Raw genomic sequence first — 23,121 nt, forward strand, 5'->3', positions numbered from 1 at the left:
AATTCTCAGATCGTTTTTCAGAGTCCATAGTCTCTCATGGTTCACCTCCCCTTCCAATTTCCCTCAACTCCCTTCTCCTCTCCATCTCCCCTTGTCCTCCATGCTATTTGTTATGCTCCACAAATAAGTGAAACCATATGAGAATTGACTCTCTCTGTTTGACTTATTTCACTCAGCATAATCTCTTCCAGTCCCATCCATGTTGCTACAAAACTTGGGGATTCATCCTTTCTTTTTTTCTTTTTTTTTTTTTTTTACAGCTTTATAAACATATATTTTTATCCCCAGGGGTACAGGTCTGCGAATCGCCAGGTTTACACACTTCACAACACTCACCATAGCACATACCCTCCCCAATATCCATAACCCCACCCCCTCTCCCAACCCCCTCCCCCCATCAACCCTCAGTTTGTTTTGTGAGATTAAGAGTCACTTATGGTTTGTCTCCCTCCCAATCCCATCTTGTTTCATTTACTCTTCTCCTACCCCCTCAACCCTTGAATGAAATTTTAACCATGGTAAGTACACTTCTCTCATGACTTCACCATCCTATCCTTCCGTCATACTTTTCTTTTTTTTTAAATTTTATTTATTTATTTGACAGAGAGAGGTCACAAGTAGGCAGAGAGGCCGGCAGAGAGAGAAGAGGAAGCAGGCTCCCCGCTGAGCAGAGAGCCCGATGTGGGGCTCGATCCCAGGACCCTGAGATCATGACCTGAGCCGAAGGCAGAGGCTTAATCCACTGAGCCACCCAGGTGCCCCCCCTCATACTTTTCTAAGAATAAATGTTTATGCATGAAAAATGAAATCCACTAGCTAAATTATGAATCTCTGGGAAGGGAACAGAATGAAAATAAGACTTGAGCTGTGATGCACATATTGTTGGCCCTCATTTAAGGAGACTACATAGAAATGGCTCACAGTGCTATCTGATGGCTGTTTACATGACTGGAGAATGAGGGGACCATAGCATTTAGAAGAGAGAAGCCTTAGCTGCTTCCCAAATCAGGAGGAGTCCTGTGATGCCCAGCACCCTATCTCATTACGGGAGAACCAAATAATATGGGTCTTTTTGAGAATATTAACTGCCTGTTTCATCTACCATCAGCCAAGGCCATTAATTCCAAGAGCATGTCTGGTTGGGTTTGGCTGAAAGTAGGATCGGTCTTCTCTTTTTGTATAGTCTTAGCCAATTTTTAGCAAACCCTTCCTACTCAGAAAAAAATGGGTAAGCAAAAGCAGTGGAAGATCACTGTCAGGTACAGTTCAAAAGTCACCAGTCTATCCCTGGTAAGTGATACTCACCACAGAGCATGGTCACGCAATCTATAATGGAATGGATCCAAGCCGTTTGGGCATAATCCTGAGTGAAGTATGTCTGGAACTCCACAAAAAAAATTGAAATACATCTGAAAAATACAATGCAAGCATTTTATAGAAAAAAACGTGAATGAACATGGATCTAAACCACAGCTTCAAGTTCTGGGCCCGCTGTTTGAATCTCTGTAAGCTTTAATGGTTTTCGGTGGTACATTGCTGGACCACCATAGGTGGGAAGTCAAAGCTATTGGACCATCTAAAGGATAAGACAAACGAACCTATTTGCCCATCAATAGGGGACCAGCCAAATAAATTTAAACTTATTAGTAAAATGAAATATTTTTAGCTGTTAGAAAGGATGATCTGGTGTGTATTTATTGATCTCAGAATAAATTCACAAGACAGTCTTAAGTAAAAAAGTAAGTTACAAACTAGTTTATATAATAAGGCTTATTTTGGTTAAAAAACAAACAAATGAACATAGTTCATATAAATAGAAAAAGGCCAAAGCATATAAGATAAAAGTACTCAGTCACTATATGTGAATGGTGAGATTATAAATGACCACTCTAGAGAGAGACAGACATATAGAGGCAGAGAAACTTTATGTTGAAAAATGGTTAATTACTTAGGATAAAAAGACATAAGCAATTCAGGAGCGATAGTTTGCACCACTGTACAACTTGAAATGAATGTTCTACAGATCAGCAAGTTTCCTAACTCAGGGCAGGAGTTCTCAGTACTCAGCGACAGCAAGGGTGAATCCGGCCTTGATGGGAATGAGATAGGAAGTGATCAGTCTCTTGGGAGAGGACTACAGTCTAACTCACCATGCCTCAGCAGCCCACGGCAACCTGCTACTCCACTCTTCCTCCCCTCTCCAGCTGCTGCTGGGTGTGAAGGTAGGTGATGGGGAAAAAGAAGAAGGAAGAGAATCAGGTATAACCAGGACAGCTGTGTTAGGCAGGTCCGGCTTTACCAGTGGGCCTCCTCTGGGAAGGCCCAGGATCTGGTACCCAGAAGCACAGAACTTCGGCTGTCATGGTCTTAAAATTCCTAAGAATTTTATCTTCGAGTTTGTGTTTTGTAAGCAAAGTCCAAAGGAACAACGGGGCATGCATGTGACCCGAGGAGATACACACACAATGTGTGTTTGTGATTCTTTACCTTGCCATCGACACATGTATTACTAGAGACACAAACTCTGGTAGTCTCACATGTTGGAGTTCGGTGAGACTCAGAGCGAGCACAGGGTAAGTTACAGCTACGACTGAGAAAGTGTGGGGGTAGAGAGGCCATGCTTTTTTCAAACCAAAACTTGCTTCAAATGCAGAAAGAAGGCAATGGTGTTCTAAGCAACACAAAGGACCGAGGGTTCGTATACTCTTTCCTACTCAGGTTATGTCTGTATTTTACTAGCCAACCACTTACATTGAAAATGATGGCACAGAGGAAAGGGGAAAAGGGAGGGCTATCCTCAATTCCTTTTCTTTTCCGTCTTTCCTTACTCACCAGTAAGCAGAAGATACAGAATATTCATAGAAAGTGCGTGCATCCACGCCATTGCGGATGGCAAGATTTGTTTTTGATGGCTGAGTAATAGTCCATTGTGTATACATGTGGGTGGGGTTAGGATGTATTATGCTAAGTGAAATAAATCAGTCAGAGAAAGGCAAATACCATATAATTTCACTCATATGTGGAATTAAGAAACTAAGCAGATGAACATATGGGAGGGGTAAAACAAAAAAAAAAGAAAGAAAAGAAAAAGAAAAAAGAGAGAGGGGAACCAACCATAAGAGACTCTTAATGACCCAGAGCAAACTGAGGGTTGATGAAGGGACGGGGGTTGGGGATGGGAGAGGGGGGATGGGCATTAAGGAAGGCACTTGTGATGACGAGCACAGGGTGTTGTAAGTGATGGGTCACTGAATTCTACTCCTGAAACCAACGTTGTACTGCATGTTAGTGAACTAGAATGTAAGTAAAAATTTGGAAAAAAGAAAGAAAGAAAGAAAGAAAGAAAGAAAGAAAGAAAGAAAGAAAGAAAATGCATGCATCAAGAAGTGAAGTAAAAACACTTGAGTTTTTGTGTAGGGCTTCCCCTATTCTGCTGAAAATGAACTACATAGGCACGCACGAGCCCCAGGGGTCCCACACAGGAGTTAAATACTCACATTTGTGTTCAAAAGGAGTATGGCAGGATATAAAGATGAATGGTAAGTTCATGCTAGTAAGTTAATATTTCCATTTTTCTTTCTTAAGAACAACTTGGAATAGCAAATTAAGGACTCCATGAAAAATTGAGGGAGACCAGTGAATTTCTACTTTAGCACTTTTAACAGCCCTTATTTTCCTACCTTTTGAACAAAGGGGACTGCGTTTTCATTTTGCACTGGGCCCTGCAGTTATGTTGTGGGTTCTGGGGATGGGAAAGGGAAAAGGGGCTGTAGGGGGTGCTAAGAACTACAACCCAAACCTTCCCAAACATTCTCCCTGAACCCACATGTGCCTTGGGTACATTTTGTACTCAATGGTCAGAATTACCCTGATGCTTCAGACTTTTTAACATGACTTCTGAGACCTTGCATGAGCTGGCTCTTCTTAGTGTCTCCTCCAGCTCCCTGCCACTATGCATTCTTCACTTCAGTTGGACCCAAGGTTTTCCATGACTTTCAACACACCACTCGTACTCTTTCACACCTCTGAGCATCAAAGATTTGTCTTCTTTTCTAGGATGCTCTCAGCTTCCCTCATTCTTTTAGTCTCAAGGTAACTGTCAGCTCCTCCAGGAAGTCTTCCCTGACTACCCGAGTCTGGGTTTGATGCCTCTCTTACATGTTTACATGACACGCGGGGCACTTCCCACATGATGCGCAGATGGCAATTCCCTTCGCATGCGTCTGCATTCTCCACCAGACTGTTGTTCTGTGTCAGCAAAGGCCCTCCCTGTCTTATCTTGCATTTAATCCCAAATACCCAGTACACCACCTTTCGTGTACTGGGGTGCTCATTAAATATTGTTCAAGGTTCAAGGTATTGAGGGAAGGAAAGAAGGAAGGAAGGAAGGATTAGCATTGGTAAAGAAGTGACTGGAAGGTGAGGAAGTAAAAAGGTTGAGTAGAAACTTCAAGGACATAAATGAGGGAATAGGAGGAGGAAGCCTGGGTGCTGGCTGTCCAGGAAAGGGTAGCTAGACAAGGTGGAGTAGAGAGGTGAAGAACTGAATTTCATAAGCTGACAGACAAATGAGTAGGAGGGAAATACAGAAGGTGGAGAGTCAGCAGCCTAAGAAAAAAAGGGTCCCAGATGGCGATGACATTTTGGGATTGTAAATCATCGTCTCTTCTCATCACTAAATCATTCTGAGGGATTTAATATTTGTGTGACTATGTTTGTCTCTTGTGACTTTCTTATTGTTTTATTGCTGTTTTGTTTTCTGCTTAAAGGTTTTCCTAACTGACTTGGCTAGTCATATCGGTCAAACTTTAGGTACGTAAAATTCAAAAATAACCCCTGAGATTCTTATCTAAACATGGGAGCCAGTCTGCCCGAGGTGAAATTTAATAACCACAAACATGCTCTGATTGACCGTGACTTTCATAAAATACAGGAATAATACTGCATCACTGCTTATTTGTTCTCAAAAGGGAAAAGTACTTTTCAAATGGTAAAGGTTCAGGATTTATAGCTTCTAAACATAGGCGCGGCCTTAAAGAAAACAAATGTTATCAGGAGAATGTGGGTTTCTCATTCTGGAAATAATTTTTACTGTCCTTTGGAAAATGTGTGCATCTGACATGTCAGGAACGTTGGGCCATCATCTCTGATCCTCATACAGAATAACTGAGAATTCTAATAATGCTTCTTCATCTTTCAGGGTCTCAAGTTCCTCATCTAGGACATAAGCAGTTTGATAAACATAACTGGGTCAGCCATAATGCATTAGATCATGCTGCAGTTGCAAAAAACTCCTAACATCCTGCAGGGGTAGACAGGCTCTATTCCTAAGAATGAGGAACAAAGTATCGGGACACCTATGTAGCTCAGTCGGTTAAGCGCCTGCCTTCAGTGCAGGTCATGATCCCAGGGTCCTGAGTTTGAGCTCCATGTCTGGCTCCCTGCTCAGCAGGAAGCCTGCTCCTCCCTCTCCCCCTTCCCTTCCCCAGCTTGGGCTTCCTCTCTCGCTTGCGCGCTCTCTCTCTCTCTCTCTCTCAATCTCTCAAATAAATAAATAAATAAAATCTTAAAAAAACAACAACAACAAAATATCACCCAAGTGTCATCTAGTATTCTCAAAGATACTTTCTCTCAAGGGGCCAACATGCCTACTATTTCTACCTTGCTACTCTGCTAGAGAATTCTTCTTTGGCCTCTGAAGAGCTAGATGCTGACAACATCTGGTAACTGGTCAAGACTTTCTTCTGGTTGACAGAGTTGTGCACTGCATCAATGGCAGAAATGATCCACTGGACAGTGTAGCCTAGTAGTTAAAAGAGTTACTACTCACTAACCATGTGACTTTGTTTTAATTTTTGTTTTTGCAGCTCCTTAAATTTTTTTTATTAAAGTAAATGTATATTATTTGTACAGTTTACTTCTGATTTTTATTTAAATTTTAGTTAGTTAACATACAGTGAAATGTTGGTTTCAGGATAACCGTGTGACTTTGGACATATCCAATCTCTCTGTTGTTCCAAGGACTAAACGAATTAATGAATGAAGGGTGCCTGGAACAACATTAACCAGCACAGAGGAAGCACTCAGCTAACATTAGCTATTACTTACAGGAATTCAGCTGTTGTTAGAAGAGCTCCCAATCCCACAGGACTGTAGACATCTATTGCAACTAAGTTAATTTGGATCCAGAAGAGGTTGAGAGAAAAATAGGTCTTACAGCTGGAGGCTTTCTTTTAACATTTAAATCAACTATTGCTTTTTCAAGTCAACTCCAATTCAAGCTGTCCATTTACAAATAGAACATCATGTAATTTCACAATGAAATATGATTCTTAAAATAGAGAATGTGTTTGCTAATAAGATATCTTGAAGAAAAAAATAAGTAACCAACACACATTGACAGAGACAGAAAATAAACAAGAAGGACAGCTTTAATAGCCTGGACAACTTTAACCTTTATGTAAATTTCACATGTAAGGCAGTGTCATCAGTTACAAGGCAAGAGCTGAAATACGATTTTAAAGTGTCCTGGGTCATGATAGTAGCAGTATTTGTAAAGCAAAAGCCAGGGAACAATACAAAAGTCCTTCAAGGGGCTTCTGGGTGGCTCAGTGGGTTAAGCCCTCTGCCTTCGGCTCGGGTCGTGGTCCCGGGATCCTGGGATCAAGCCTCACGTTGGGCTCTCTCTCTCTGTTCAGTGGGGAGCCTGCTTCCTCCTCCTCTCTCTCTGCCTGCCTCTCTGCCTACTTGTGATCTCTCTCTGTCAAATAAATAAATAAAATCTTTTTTTAAAAAGTCCTTCAAAAATGTGTAAAACAAATTATGCTCACATCCTTGTGATGGAATTTTAAGCAGTTATTTTTCAGCAAGTTAGAACCATATGTGCTGATATGGAGATGTGTCCAAGAGGTACTGTTAAGCAAGAAAAAACAAAGTTCAAAACAGTGTGTATAATATGAAAAGAATATGCTTTATATACAAATATAATTTCTAAAAATTTTTTTGGAAAGGTCTGAAGAAAATACAAACAAGGTTAACTTTTGGGAAGTGAAATTGGCATTCAGGAGGTGAGGAAAAAAAGACTATTTTATGCATCTCTGAATTCAAATTTTTAGCATCTGGATGTATGGCTTAATTTTTTTTTTAAGTTTTATTCATTTAGGAGTGCCTGGGTGGTTCAGTTGGTTAAGCATCCTGGGCTCGAGTCCCCGTGGCAGGCTCCCTGCTCCTCGGGGAGCCTGCTTCTCCCTCTGCCTGCCACATGCCCTGCTTGTGTTTACAGTTGTGTCAAATAAATAAATAAAATCTTAAAAAACCAGATTTATTTAACAAAGAGAGAAAGAGAGAGAGAGAGAGAGAAAGAGAGCCAGGGGAGGAGCAGAGAGGGAGGGAGAGGGACAAGCAGACTCCCCGCCGAGCTTGCAGCCTTATTCAATTGCAGGACCCCAGAATCATGACTTGAGCCAAAGGCAGTCGCTTAATCTACTGAGCCACCCAAGTTTCATCCCCCTCTGTATGGTTTAATTTTTAGGTATACAGTTTAAATAGGAGAAAAAAAGACTTAATTGCACAACAGGCACTGATCTTCTGCACTGACAAACCACCCTCGTGGCTGCTTTCCTTGGCTGGATCTTCAGTCCTCTTGGCTGCTATGTGTTCATGACATTGAGTTCCAATGCTGGCTGTGTCTTCACATTTTTCTCCTCTGGGCTTAATTCTGCTCAGCTATGCCCCTCTCAGCCTCCCCTATTAACCTCTGATAATAGGTCTTCACCACTAGCCACAACCCCCTTCTGGCTACCAGCTAAACCCTTAACGGTTCAGGAAGGGGGGCTGCCCACCGTGATCACAAAGTGAGTAGCAGATGAAGGGCACAGACCTGATGCAGCTGGAAACCTCTTTCTTGTTTCATTCCTCCCTGGCCAAATCCTACCCATTCTTCAAGACTCTGGGGATGACTTCCCTAGAAATCCTGCCCTGAACTGCCACGTCAGAACAAACTCCTCTCTCACCCGTGTTATTCTACAGTCTGTTTTTACCTGATGGATATTTTGCACGTTTTGATGTGTATTTTCAGTTATTTGTGCCTGAACCTACCAGGGTCGTGTTCCAACATCTCTGTGTTTTTGGAAGTGCCTAGATAGATCCTTGTCCTCAATGAATGCGTAGTTATATATTAGTGGACCTGATTTCTATTAAATTGAAGTTGAAAATTTAAGGGTACAACCTGAAAGAAATATGCAAGACTTTCAGCCCTTGGTGGCAGTCATGGGTTCTGCTGGCATTTCTACTGTGACTGAGAAAGAACTGGGATTCAGTGTCCTGCCAAACAAGACCAGCCACACAAGATGTTAAATGAGTATTAAAGACCATCGATAAATTAGTGTCCTTGCTGCAAGTCCTCAGTTTTCTACAGACCCCTATCCCAAGTTATGTCCATAGTTTCAGAGGACAACACTCAGAGAATTCATACATCTCCCGGCCTTAATGTGTAGTTGTTTGTACATGAATGGGGGTGACCACTCTCATGACTAGTTAGCAACAGGACAGGAAGAGTAGAGAGCTCTGTAAGAACTGTCCCCTGGCACCATGACTTCTCATCACTGACGTGACAACCCTATGGAGATGAGGAAGTAGCCTACCTTAAGACAACGATGCCATCACCAAGGCAATTTTTTTTTTTTAAACCTATGTCTGGTAAGACTACGCTGTTCTAGAGAAGAAGGTCCTATGTTTGAGGGGACAGAAACTGGCCACAGAGCTTCCTCAAAGTGCCTAAATCTTAGAGCAGAACAAAGATGAAGATTGAAGCAAGGTCACTTTTTGCAATGAAAAGGCACCAAGAGAGGATGTGTGTGTGGATATACACGCTAATGGAAGAACAAGCAGAAGTATGACATGTATATGAGAAATAACAGGATAGGAAAACACCTGGGTTGTGTTGGAAGGAGTCAATGGATTATGTGTGCACATGCAATTAAAGACATTTAAAAAAAAGACTAGAAATCCAGTCCAGTTCTGTCCCAGCAGACAAAACTGTAGGTAAGTCACTTAAGCTCTTTGAGTACCAGTGTCCTAATCTATGACAGCGAGGTAAGCCTAGTCTGCCTAAAGTGCATCATGAAGACTCAATGACCTGAAAGATATCAACCTGAGCCCTCCTTATAAAGCACTGAACTCACTTCCAGAACTTTCCCATCATGGATATAATGGAAGCTTCCACATGTATAAGAACCAAGACTTTCCTTTTTAACTCTATGACTCCTCATACCCCGAACACAAGGTCCATGATATAGATGGAAGAAAATCCAGACTCAACACCAATCACATTATTTTAAATGAATCTATAATTTTTTAAATGATACATAGTCAACCAACCTTTATTGTAGTAAAAACAAATATCCTGCTTCTTTCCTGCAATATATGTTGTTATGGGGGAAACATCAATGCTTTCATTGAGGATGTCATCAAATAAAGTTTTTAGTGCAAATTATTTTGCTTCACTGCTAGAGGTTCATTATCAGAGAAGAGCAACAAGGAGCTCTACTGGAATGAAAGCACACGTGGAGGAAAGAGCTAGCATATGCAGATGTCAAGCATGCACTTACTCCAGATATAAATGAGATGAATAAGTCCCAATGTACACAAGTGTAACTTAAGCATATTCCACATTATGCTCTTGAATAAAAGAAAGAGGAGAAATGAACAAGCAAGAATGAGAGAAGACTGTACTTTTGCTGTTACTTTCTTTCAACCTAGAACTTACCTTCCAGTATCACGGCCAAGTGTAAAATGAAGCAGAATTTAAATTCTAGGTTTTAAGCTTCTAACAGCTCAGTATCTGGTGAGTCAAGAGGTTTTCAAGGATTGTTTTGACCTTATGTATTTTTCTGTTCTGGGATGGGCTGCTTATGAAAACAAATGGCTGGAACAGCCATAACATTTAGTCTAAAAATGCCCTAACACTCCAGGTTTCTGTGCCAGATATCATAGAAGACACCACTACCCAGGACTTGAAGTGTCACAAAATTCCATTCCTTGCAAAGAAAAAGACATCCGAACAAAGAAATACACACACACACACACACACACACGCATACACACAGATATTTTCATAATGACAGGTTCAGAAACAGAACAAAGCAGACTTAGAAGAAAAGACAAACCAGATCACCTCAATCCATGAAGAGGAGAATCCCACCTACCTGGTGACCGCCCGGGTGCAGATGGTAACAAGGAAACAGCCAGCCACGATCATCCAGCCCCAGCCTCCATCTGGAGGAGAGGTAGACCGAACTCTAGTTCCTTTGACCATGTCTTCGATTCTTTTTTCTTCTTTTTTGGGTTACTCTGATAGCCCAGTTACAATCCTGGAAGAGTTTTGCTGTCCAGTGACTTCCTATTGGCATTCAAGATTAGCATGGAATGCTACCTGGCACACAGGTTACTGGCCATCTAAAACCAAAAATCAGGATATATTTATTTCATTGTCATATCCAAAGGTTGATTTTTCACTTGACAAAAATGATCATTACTTTCCTGTGAAATATGATTATTTGTAACTATGAATGCTGTACTGAGGCAAAGACCATTAGTTGTCCTTGGTACCTGTTCTTCTTTTTAATAAGAGATCCTCCCAAATTTTAGATAAATCCATGTCCACCCAGTTTGATACCCTATTTCCTAGCTTCTCTTGAAGGTAGATGTGGAAACACAGTTTAATCTAAGTAAAAGGGATGGAAGAAAAAGTGATGCACCATTTCTGGCTCAGGAGTTCAAAAGCAAAGGCACTTTCTCAGGACTTCCACCACCCCCTTTCCCATAGACAAGCCTGGATGTGAGGGGTGAGACAGCTTCACCCACACAGACCAGGACAGCACCCTGAGGGCTGGCAGAGCTACAGGGTAGAAGGAGCCCTGGTTCCCAGTGATGGTGGAGAAGGGCTGCCTCTTCAGCTCCGGACTTCACAGACCTCTGCACTGTTACACAAAATACCAAAAAGCTTCCATTTTTTTTTTTTTTTGAGTCTCTGTATTTTGGAATCTCTCTGTTACAACAGCTTAGACTATGTCCTACTTATGACACCAAATGACTCCGATAGTAACTTCTTTGGCATTTCTGACTAGCAATACTATAATTTGTATTTATTTTTGTTTTTTAAATTTCTTCTTCAATGCTATCATTTCTATATGATATTGCAATAAAGGCAAGATGAGAATGACAAATAAATGAACCAGAATAGAGAGCCCAGTAGCAAGTACATAATAATTCAATATAGCTAAATAAGGTAGCAGAGATTGGTGGGGGGAAAAAGGATTACTCAATATATCATGTCACAACTCTCCCTCTAGTTCTTAACCTTCCAGATAGGTCAGAGTTAAATGCAAAAAAAAAAAAAAAAAAAAAAACAAAACACAAAGAAAGCAAGCAAGCATTAAAAATCTAGGTGAAAATACAGGCAAACATTTATCTGATCTCTAGATAGGAGAAGGACTCCCTGAGATATAAAGTAATGTAACAAACTAAGAGGAAATTTTTGTTGATTTGTCTAAATTAAAATTTAATATTTCTACATATCACAGGATGTACTAAATAAAGCCAAATGATAAACCACAGACCTGCAAAAAAAAAACCATTAGCAAGATATAGTTCAAAGAAGTAATATCTGCAACATTAATTCATTCAATTACCAGCACTTCCTGAGTGTCTACTAGGTGCCAGGCAGTATTTCAGGGCCCCTCCTATGGTCCCGCCTTTTGTTGTTCTTGACTGTGTATAATCTCTCCCCTTGAGTGCAGGTGGGACCTGTGACTTGCTGCTAACCAGAGTAGGGCACAGGTGACAGGACATGAATCCCATGATTATGTCATGTTATGTAAGACTCAGTCTTGCTAAAAAACTTGCTCTCACTCTCCTGTGGCCTTGATGAACAAGCTGCCATATTGCACATGGCCTGTGGAGGGGGCCATGTCAGGGGGGGGACTGTAGGCAGCCTGGGGGAGCCAAGGATAGCCTCCAGGAGAGAACAAAAAGCTAAAGTTCTCAATCCTACAACAAAAGGGAAACAAATTCTGCCACAACATCCCAAGCGGGCTTGGAAGCAGATATTTTTCTGGTGAGCTTCTAGTTGAGAACAGAGCTTGGCCGACGTTTTGACCCCAGCCTGTGACACACAGAGCTGAGGAACTCGTTAAGCCATGCTGGATTCTGGTCCCATAGAAACTGTGATATAAGGTGCTTCTTAAATTATTCTATAGCATGTCAAACAGGCTTCTGAAATACTATTAGGGATTAATTGTTTGAGAGACAAAAATAAGGGTTCTAATAGATCCTTTTCCCACAGGATGGAGCAAATCACTCAGTTGTTGGTACAATTTGATTATGATCACCAGATGAAATCGAGGTGGTATTAATTCAATGAAACATCATTTCAAATAAGACAAAGCATGCATTATTTGGAACACAGGCTCTGTACCACTTGGTAAATCATGGGCAAAATAAATGAATACACATTTTTTTTTACTTTAAAGCCAGAATTTCTTTTAAGAAAATGTCTCACAGTAGAATCTTGCCATCTTTAAAGCCACCAGAACAAACTGGAAGCCTGTGAATTCAGAGAGCAAACACAGAGCAGAGATAGTGAATGGGATTCATTCTGTTAGAAGACGGGCCCCGAGAACTCCCCTGCACCATGTGCCACATGAGGACAGGGCATAAAGAAGGCTCTCTAGGAGCAAGGAGATGGGTTCTCACCCACTACCAATTCCGCCGGCACCTTGATCTTGAACTTCCCACCTTCAGAACCGTGAGAAATAAAGGTTTGTTACCCAATCCATCCAGTCCAGAGTAGTTTTGTTATAGCAGCCCGAATGGACTAAGACACCTGAAGCTTTAGATGTCCCAATTCCCCTGAGAAATGGATAATGCTGAATACAGCAGGCAGGCCTTCCTTTGTGGCAGCTATCACAGGGAGTGAAGGAGCAGCACATTCCTGGGTAAGGCCTGTATTCCCGCTTTCACCCTGTCCCTGACCTCCTGTCCTGTCCGACCTCACGGTCTCACTCATACACAACACGTGACAGGCCCCTGCAGGCACAGCTTCTCTACTTGTGCCCATACCGTGTTGCCCTAAGTCTGACTTTCTTTTTTTTTTTTTTTTAAATGCAAGGCTCTTTTTTTTTTTTTAAAGATTTTATTTATTTATTTGACAGAGAGAAATCACAAGTAGGCAGAGAGGCAGGCAGAGAGAGAGAGGAGGAAGCAGGCTCCCTGCTGAGCAGAAAGCCCGATGTGGGGCTCGAACCCAGGACCTGGGATCATGACCTGAGCCGAAGGCAGCGGCTTAACCCACTGAGCCACCCAGGCGCCCCTAAGTCTGACTTTCTTGAAGGGCCAGATGTGAGTCATGTTCATGGGATGCTTTATGTTTCAGGCTCTCTCTCACAATTTCAATGCGACCAGCCTTCAAGGTTCTACCCACACCTGCACACAGACACAATGAAATAACTTACTGCTTAGACACCATTAGGTGCCAAGTGTCATGAAATGGTAGAATCAATTGTACAAGGAAAACAGCCGAAGCTCAGAAACCTCTGCCTTGGTTTAGTTCAAGCCTCTTCATAGTTTTTCCATTGAAATAACCCCAAGGGCAAGTTGTTTTCCAACTGAAGACTGTAAGTCCACCAACACATAAATGTCCAATATCCAGACTGTCCCCAGTCAGTTCTGCCCGGTGTTGTTCAGGGGTGCAGGAACAGGGGTGCCTTGGGGGCCCAGTTGGTTAAGTGCCTGCTTTTGGCTCAAGTCATGGTCCTGGATCCTGGGATCGAGCTCCGCATCGGGCTTCCTGCTCACTGGGAAGCCTGCTTCTCCCTCTCCCTCTGCCCCTTCCCCCTATTTGTGCTCTCTTTCTTTGTCAAATAAATAAGTAAAATCTAAAAAAAGAAAAATGCTGAAAAGGGCAGTGAAATATAGTGCAACAGATGAAGAATTAGAAAGTTACTCAAATACTTTGCAGTAATCTAATTGCTGGGAAGTTATCCTAAGAAAACAATTTAAGAGAAGATGGACACTAGGGGTGGAAAATAATAGTTGCATTATGAATAATATATAAAATGGAGACAACTTAAGTGTTCAATAACTGGGAAGTGTTTCGAGAGTTATGACACATGAACAAACAGAACAGTATCCAATCCTTTCAAACCATCAACAAGAAGATAATATTGTAATGGGGGAAACATCTATGATGCCATGTTAAGGGGAAAAACGGTCTCTAAAATGGTGTGCACATTGTGAGGAGAAGCTAGGTAAAACTTATGTAGAAGTTGTGTACTTGCAACTGTCGCAAAGAATACAAGGATATGCAAAAAGGTATATAGTTGTAAAGATGATGCAAAAATACATCTGGTATTTTTGTTATGAAAATTCTTTTCAATACCATTTTATATGTAGTTTTCTTAGGTAGTTCAGGTCTACTCCTGTGATGTAAATATGAGCACGGGCATTTCTTTTGCACAGACTCTCAAGGACTAGAAAGAACCATATCACAGTTATTGAAACAACACAGTGAAAATTAGGTGATAGTTCAGCAGAGGACATTATGTACGTAACAAGCTCCTGCAAAAATAAACTGTTCTGTCTCATTACAAAAGTCTTAAGCATCATTAACTTTTACTTCGTCTCTTGTGTCTCCAGATGATTCCATTTTCACTTGTTTTAGTTGAGCAACCTCTCTGACATTCCCACATTTTGTAAGTTAAGATCTGATTCATGCAGATCTCTCAAAAAAATACAATTGCAAGAAGCTACATGAGTGAGGTAAGTCAGACGCCCAAGCAGCGCGGGGCTGATGGCACCGCGAACAGAGGTCTGTTTTAAGTTAAAGTCAACCTGGGTAAAACCGCAGAACCTGGAACATTCTCACAGGGTTCCAGGGTGGGGAGAAGCAGCTTGGAAAGCATTGGTAGGTGGTGCCATGATTAATAATTCCTCATGAACAGGCCCCCTTGAGCCTCACAAGCCTCAGAGATGGGCGCTATTTTCTCCCATTCACGATGATGAAGCTGAAGCCCAGAGGAGTGAAGAGACTCACGTGGCAGTGCTACATGGAGATACGGGTGGAGACGAGAGACCCTGGCAGATTTGGAGAGTGCGCTTGCCCATCCACCTTCCAGATTTCCAAACAGCTGTTGGACACTGCTATCAACAAGCCATACAAACAATGGTAAAGCTTCAGAACCCACTGCCATGAGTGATCAGGAAAGAAGAAAGAGAGGAAGCCCACAGGTTAACACAAGGGTATACTGCCCAAAAAGCACCTCGTGTTTATCTCAAAACAGGTCATTCAATAGATTTCTATGTATTCAGAAGAAATGCACAGGTTAGACAAGGCTAACATCGTTTCCTAGAGACTTTGGAGCAGCCTGCTGTTCCCCTAGAATACTAGCTTGCACATTTTTATAAATAATTAACTGACCCGATATGGCACAAATATAAGAAAAAAGTCCTTTACTGAATTAATAGTATACCTAAAACTATATGGAAAGGAAGCATGTTACCATCATGTAATTCTTCATTTTACTAATTGGCCTCCAATTTATTCCATTTTGACATCCAACCACTAAAGTGTAATTGCATTCTGCATCTCATTTTGGTTCCAGAAAAATCTTTTTGGAACACAAGAGTCTCTATATTATGATGTTCCTCTAAGATTACTCTTTAATAATACAAATTAGGATATATGCTCAATTTCACTTCCCCTCCTGGCTTTAAAAAATTTAACCATTTGCAGGGACCCCGAGTTGCTCAGTCAGTTAAACTTCTTAAACATCTGCTTTTGGCTCAGATCGTGATCCTGGGGTCCTGGAATCAAGCCCTGTGTTGGCCCCCGCTCAGTGGGGAGTGTGTTTCTCTCGCTGCCCCTGTTTTTCTCTGTGCCTCTCCCCCATTTGTGCTTTCTCTCTCACTTACTCTCTCCCAAGTAAATAAAATCTTTAAAAAAAGTTTTTGTACTATTCTTACAACTTTTCTATAAATGTGAAATTATGTCTGGGGCACCTGGGTGCCTCAGTTGGCTAAGCATCTGACTTTGATCTCAGCTTAGGTCATGATCCCAGGGTCCCGAGTTTGAGCCCTGTGTCAGGCTCCCAGCTCATTGGGGAGTCTGCTTCTCTCTGTGTGCTCTGTCCCTCCCTGCTGCTCATGCTTTCTCTCTCTCTCTCAAATAAATAAATAAATAATTTTTTTAAATAAAATCTAACCATTTGCAAAGAATTCTTGCTAACAGTCAATAACTTTCCACAAAAGCACCGCATTTGTGGGGCAAATCTTTCATGCTGACCTTGGTAAAGTTTTCTGAAGTGATCTCTTCTGCCAGTAGAAGACCTATGCATCTCTTACAGTCCATGTGTTGCTGAGGAAAGTCGACAACAGTCCCTGAAACACTTGTTTTGTTAGGGCTCCCAATACTATCGTCTTCTTTCCTTCCTCCATTCCCTTTTACTTCTGGTGTCTTAGCCTTTAGCTATACCCTTCTTTATAAACTGCTTTGCAGCCACAAAAGAGATAAAGGTGTGTGGGAGAAAGGTAATCAAGAAAGGGAATTAAAACCATTGGGTCTAAGCGACATGTGGTAGTTGTTATAACCCTGTGCAAATCACCTCGTCTCTGCGACCATTTCCTAATCTATAAAACCAAGGAGTTGAATTACTGTTTATCCTTCAAACCAGCTGGCTGATTATTAGGTACCTCTTCCCTCATATGTCAGTACCTGGTCGACCAGGCACTTCTCAGTAAACTGATCACTCTATTCTTTGTTTTGATTTAAGAATCATGAAATTTGCCAGTATCTCTCATTTTTGAGGCATTTCTAAAATATTCCGGTACTGCAGGTAGTATTTTTGGAATATCTCTTGAGGTATTGATTACCTTTTGTTGGCAAGCTGGTTTTCTCTCGCTGCCCCACTTCTGTCATTAAGGCTAAGCCAAGACATTCATTGCTGTAAGAAACAAGAAGGGTGAGTCCCCTCCATAATAAATTCATCCATAAATAAGGAATTATAGGCTTGGGATAACGGGGAAGTTTCTATCACACAAAGGGAAAGTAGTTTCTTAATTCTTTACCATACCACTTATCCACCACTGGTTAAGACTTTAGATAACCGGAAGTGCAGTCCTGAAAAACCTAGACGGCTCATCACTCTTCCTTTTAAAAGAGCTTTCGACCTTCCTTTCTGGGTAGGCTTCTACGGTACACAGTGAGGATAGAAGCCAATACTTAGAAACCAGCAAGATGAGTGTCACCAGCAGAATGCCAAGACATCAATACTAAGGAAAGTTCTGCTTAGGCCAATGAGAACTCAGGGACCTGCCTGCCAACCACCTTGTCCACCATTACCATGAGGACACATGAGTTCTCCCCTAAGCCAGACAGGCAGAAAGGAGACAGAGGAATAAATACCACAGAAAGGAGAAACAACATTTACTTACAGATTAACCTTGGATATAGCTAAATATTGATCCAAAAAGACTGAGCTAATATGAAAGCAAGTACTTAAAATTGGCAAAGACTGCTAGAAACTTTTAAAAATAGGGATATAATTCATACACACCCATTTTGAAGTCTATGTTTCGATGACTTTTGACAATGTATACACTCACATAACCACAACCACCACAACCAAGATAGAGAACATTTTCTTCACCCCAAATCCTCCCTCATGCTCCTTTGCAGTCAATCTCGATCAACCTCAGTGCCAAATCATGGCTGATTTGCTTTCTGTCCAATATAGATTAGTTTTGTCAGGCAAGAATTCTGTAAAAATGGAAACATGCAATATGGACCATTCTGTTTCCAGATTCCAGATGAGTATTTCAAGATTCATCTAGGATGTTGTGTGTATCTGTAGATTCCTTTTTATTGCTGAAGAGCAATGTGTATTATGGATATACTACAATTTATGTATTATTTGTTGATGGACATTAGGGTCATTTCTGGTTTTAGAACATTATGAACAAAGCTTCTGTGACACCCATATGCACGTCTTTCTGTGGACATCTATTTTCATTCTCTTGAGTAAATATGTAGGAATGAAATTGCTGAGTCATACTGTAAGTATATGTTTAACTTTAGAAGAAACTCCCAGACTGTTTCTCAAAACAGCTACACGATATTATGAGTAATAGATTAGAAGTCCAGTTGCTCTAGCATGTAATGGATTTTCAATATAATTTTAATTTGTGCCTCCCTGATGACTAAGAATGTTAATGACTTTTTTTCATGTACTTATTAACTATTCATACATCTTCTTTTGTCTATTCAAATATCATTCACATTTTGAGGGGGGCTCTTTGTCTTTTTATTGAGATGTAAAAATTCATTGTATACTGTAGATACAAGTCCTCCGTAGACATACATATTACAAATATTTTCTCCCATTCTGTGGCTTCCCCATTCATTTCTTAGTGGTATATTCTGAAGAGCAGAAGTTACTAATGTTGATGAACTGGAATTTATTATTTTTCTTTTGTAGAGTCCAATGTATTTCTAGATATTAGTGGTGAGCCACTACAAATTAAAACTTAAATTTGAGGGCAGCATCCCAAACTATGAAATGCCCAGGAGTTAACTTAATATTTGTATTACTTTTACACTAAAAACTACAAAACAGTGTTGAAAGAAATTTATAAATGCCTATAAGGGAGAGAGAGATACCACGTTCATTCCATGGAAGATGTCAAATCTATGCAAGTTGACTGATATTTTCAATGGCTGGGAATCACAGAAGACACCATGTGTGTAGTGGGTCCGTCTTCCAAGTATGCTGGGAGAGGATTCCAACGCTCTTCCACAAAGCCTTTAGAGCTGGGGAGCCATGTTCCTGCTGCTAGCCTTACAGCCTCATAGCCTGGGGCAAGACCAGCCTCTGAAAAGGACCCAGTGTGGAGGGAAGTTAAAGAAACTCCTCTGTCTGCTGGGCTTTGCACAGTCTCTAGCCCAGGAAGCGAACTATTTTTTCCATTTGGAGTCTCTGGGTCTTAGGGATGCCTTCTACTGCATATGGATTTGTTTATTTTTGTTGCTCAATGGTATTACACATGTGCTATGAAAAATAATATTGTTCTTAGTAAAGAAAAACTAGTGATTTGCTTTTTTTCCCTCTCCTTTCTGCTTCTCTCTGCTTAGTCCTCCCACGGATCCTGGTAACAGGGGAATAAATAACTACTGACTTCACCCAGAAATTTGGGGGTGTTTGTTGGGAGCCTTTGAGCACTAAACTGAAACACTGACTTCTGGTAACAAAGCTGCCTGAGTTCCTATGCTGGGTGTGAGACTCTGGGGACAGGAATACTTTACATAAGACCTAGGATAAATAGCAGAGCAATTTATACAGTATTTCATCTACACAGAGGAAGAAAAGGGTACAACTTGTGATTCACATAAGACGCAGAGAGTAGAAAGCACCTTCTTTGCCTCCCTGCCAGCTCCTACCCCGCAGAGCTGCTGATTCTAGGCAACATCAGAAAAATGCCTACTTCTGCGTCTAATAGTTTGTTGACGGTGCAATTCATAACCAGGAGCTTGCCCCCAATTACCATTTTCTGCAGTGATAGAGTTCTTGTCTCTCCTCTTTCCAAGTGCATGTAAAAGAAAGGATAGGCCTGGGATGTATCCCTCTCTGATAAAAAAAATATATATATATAACATGCGGTCAGGAATGTCTGCTCCTGGCAGTGTCTGGTCTAAAGCTGGTGTGACTCAGTGAATAAATCCTTGTGTCTAACCCTGTGCCTTGCAGAAGTCTCAAATTCTAATTTTGCACTCTTAGAGTGTATGGAACTATTAGGTCAGACTGTGTTCTATGAGAGGCTCCTAGACTGCAGAGGAGAACCTCGGGGCTTGAGATGGATCACACAGAGTCTTTCTGTTAGTTCACAGAGAGTCTTTTATTGAAGGACAGGGCTGCCGGTCTATACCACAACATTTTCCTCTCTCTATAACCACGGCTACGGCCATGTTGCTGGAATGGGAGAGGCAAGCTGTCAAATACTTCGGTTGGCTAGAAGTTAACCCCTCAAGTCATGCAGTGTTGGGGAAACTAGTGTTGGAAAGACAGTGCAGGCAGAATTCAGGTCTGCTCAGAGTGTGAGGTCCCTAGGAGCAGGGGACACTTGATGCTTCATGCCTCAGACACTGCCTTGCAGAGAATAGGCACTCAGTAGACATCTAGGGAATGAACATCCCCAATTCTCGAGTTCTGGGTGTTTTCTCAAATCACATGGGGGAAGGAGTACAGGGAGCTTGAGGGATGAGGGCAAGAAATTACCCATCAGTTCTTTATTCCTTTTATCCATTGTCAGACCAGATTAACTGGCTTTCCCTGCATCTGGGTAACAGGGCCTCAAGTGAATATATCTCACTGAGAACACCAGCACAGCCAGGCCCCGACCCCAGACCAGGCCAAACCTGCAAATGTAATTTCACTGCCAGTGTCATGGAAAAATGCAGATTTTTCCTTCTTGTGTAGGGAAAATCCAGTTCTTCCCTATTATGTGTGTCTCTCTCATGAGTCTCCTTTCCTGCACACACAAAACACTTCAGATCTGACCCTTCTAGTCACCCCGACAGGAAGAAGCAATTCTTGGACACCCTATTGGTGTCCAAGTGTTCTGACACTTCTATGCAGAGAAAGTATCAGATCCCCCAGGTTAAGGACTCAGTCCCCGAAGGCTGTCCCTCACCCCCCACCTTCAGACACCAGTCACAAGCCTAGGGTATCATCTGAGCTTCTGACTAACAAACAGTAGATGGGCAGTGCCAACGGTTTCTTCCTTGGTTCCCTGAATTTGCTAGAGCGGCTCACAAAACTCAGGGAAACACTTACTCATGTTTACCAGCTTACTGTGAAAGGCTATGATAAAGGATACAGACGAATGTCTAGATGCCAGAGATATGTAGGCCGAGGTATGTGAGCAGGACTCACAAGCCAGGGGACTTCCATGCCCTGTCCTGGGATGATACTGTCCCGCACCTCCACGAGCTCACCAACCTGAAAGCTCCCCAAGCCCCGACTGCTGGGATTTTATGGACACTTCCTCACAGAGACGTGATCAATCATTAACTCCATTTTCAGCCCCTCTCCTCTCTCTGAAAAAGGGAGGGGGCCTGTGGGGCTGAAAATCCCAAGCTTCTAATCATGGCTTGGCCTTTCTGGTGACCAAGAGAGTGGCTAAAAATGCACGTGGGTTGCTGGAGGGCTCACCTACAGAGCCTGGCACTCGGCCCACTGTCTGCCCCACATTGCACAGGCCATCAAATTCCACAGGCTCTTAGAGATGTTTATTTACGCGCTCTGTAGACTCTGTTCACTGCTTGAGGTCACACAAAGGACAAGGTGTTGCCAAGGCTGAGAATGTGGTGTACTCTTTAGTGCAAGACCGAGGACCAGAATTTCTTTCTGGAAATGAAAAACTTAGAAACGATTTTATAAAAATTCTTTCAAGATGTGGGTGGCTGTCTTTGTCTCTATCCTGACAGAAGTCGTTAGAACGGAACCAGTTCATTCTAGTCCCTCCTAGTTTTGGACCCAGGGAAAAGTTTGGTGAACTTTCACAACAAAGACCTTAGAAGTAGTTCCCAGCCAACTTTTTAACGGGTGAGTTTGCTCCATACATTTTAAAATATTTCCTAAAAGTAAATAAAAAAATATTTTCTTAGCTAAACATGGAAACAGTTATACTTTAATGTTATTTGTTGATTAAGAAACTATATAAAGGTGAGCCTGGGTGGCTCAGTCGGTTAAGTGTCTGCCTTCAGCTTGGATCATGATCCCAGGGTTCTGGGATCAAGTCCCACATCAGGCTGTCTGCTCAGCGGGGAGCCTGCTTCTCCTTTTCCCTCTGCCGGCTGCCCCCTTGCTTGTGCTCTCTCTTTCTCTGTCAAATAAATAAATAAAATCTTCTTAAAAATATATAAAGACATGAGTTAAAATGAATTTCATGGTATTTTCAAATACATTTTATTTTATTTTATAAATCACTAAGGCACTTACAAACATTTGACAATGCCTGACAACAGTGTAAGATGTTATTCTGTTCATAGGCAACGCTGTGTGTATTGTGGATTTGCACACCCTGTACTAAATCTCTCATCTCTTTCCAGGTCAGAGATTCCACCCGCCCCGACCTTGATTAGAAGCCCCTCTCTGTTTATTAAGGGTAGGGCTAGTGCCTCAGGGAACATAAATTCCTTCTGGTTTACTAGGTGTATTATTTACCCAAGGTCCTAGTAGGGGCCAGGAAGTTGGGGGAGACTTCAACAAAGACATTTATAAAGATGTGAGCTATGTTCATAAACTCTAACAAAGGTCAGTAGAGTCCCCTGGGGCTAGTAATGGTGAGAGATATTACCACCGCTGGGCCTAAAGGGCAGAGGGAGCGAACAATACCTGGAACCTTCTATAAAGTTACCATGGGAAATCTTGGGCAAAGGAAAGTAGCCAAGCCACCAGGATCAGTCAGTAAAAGAGCCAAGGACACAAATACACCGGCCTCACACTCCTGATGCTTCTGAGTCCTCGTGGTGGCTGGACCCAAGGGGGACCCAGTTGTCGCAGCTCCTGCATGTCCATTTCCTGGGGTAGAAATGGATGGATGGTGACCTTAGAGGTACAGAGGGAAGCCATCCTGCACACCAGCGTGCGCTGCTTGGGTTGTGCACCAGGGTTGTGGTTGAAAGATGAGGTCAATTCCTGAGTCATCGTGGGCTTGCCTTTGAACAAAGTCAAGTCACTCGAGGTTACCAACTCAAATCTTTTGGCTTATTTCAAACACAAAACTCAGTTGTGAAACCGACCTCCTCTTTTGCTGCTCTTACTTTAGTGCTCCCTTAATTTCAGCCAGCAATTGCCTTCAAAGGGACAAGGCCAAAATGTGCATCTCTGCTCCTAGCCTTCCTCAGACTTCCAAGAGCCTACAAGGTGCCTCAAATTCACATGTCCGAAAACATCATAAGCTCTTCTCCCCTGGAAACACAATGTGTATGTGTGTGCGCACATGCATGCATGTAATACTTTTAGCATTTTCCAGCTAGGCACACTAGCACACTCTGAGTCACCTTGACAA

The 23,121-nt window shown here is 41.9% G+C and overlaps 1 protein-coding gene across 3 annotated transcripts in view; it reads right to left on the reverse strand.

Moving 5' to 3' along the window:
* SLC16A12 (solute carrier family 16 member 12) overlaps positions 1–23,121 on the reverse strand; it is an 82,013-nt gene that overhangs the window by 13,862 nt on the left and 45,030 nt on the right. Inside the window, exons 2-4 of one of the 3 annotated variants that reach the window (XM_047703222.1) lie at positions 16,927–16,997; positions 10,206–10,455; positions 1,306–1,409 (exon numbers count right to left, since the gene is read on the reverse strand). In XM_047703222.1, the coding sequence (XP_047559178.1) occupies positions 1,306–1,409; positions 10,206–10,315 (214 nt within the window). In that variant the 5' untranslated portion in view covers positions 10,316–10,455; positions 16,927–16,997. The remainder of the gene's footprint in view (positions 1–1,305; positions 1,410–10,205; positions 10,456–16,926; positions 16,998–23,121) is intronic. The other 2 variants (XM_047703221.1, XM_047703223.1) reach the window with 2 other exon arrangements.

This window comes from Lutra lutra, chromosome 14, assembly GCF_902655055.1.
Source record: "Lutra lutra chromosome 14, mLutLut1.2, whole genome shotgun sequence".
Lineage (NCBI taxonomy): Eukaryota > Metazoa > Chordata > Mammalia > Carnivora > Mustelidae > Lutra > Lutra lutra.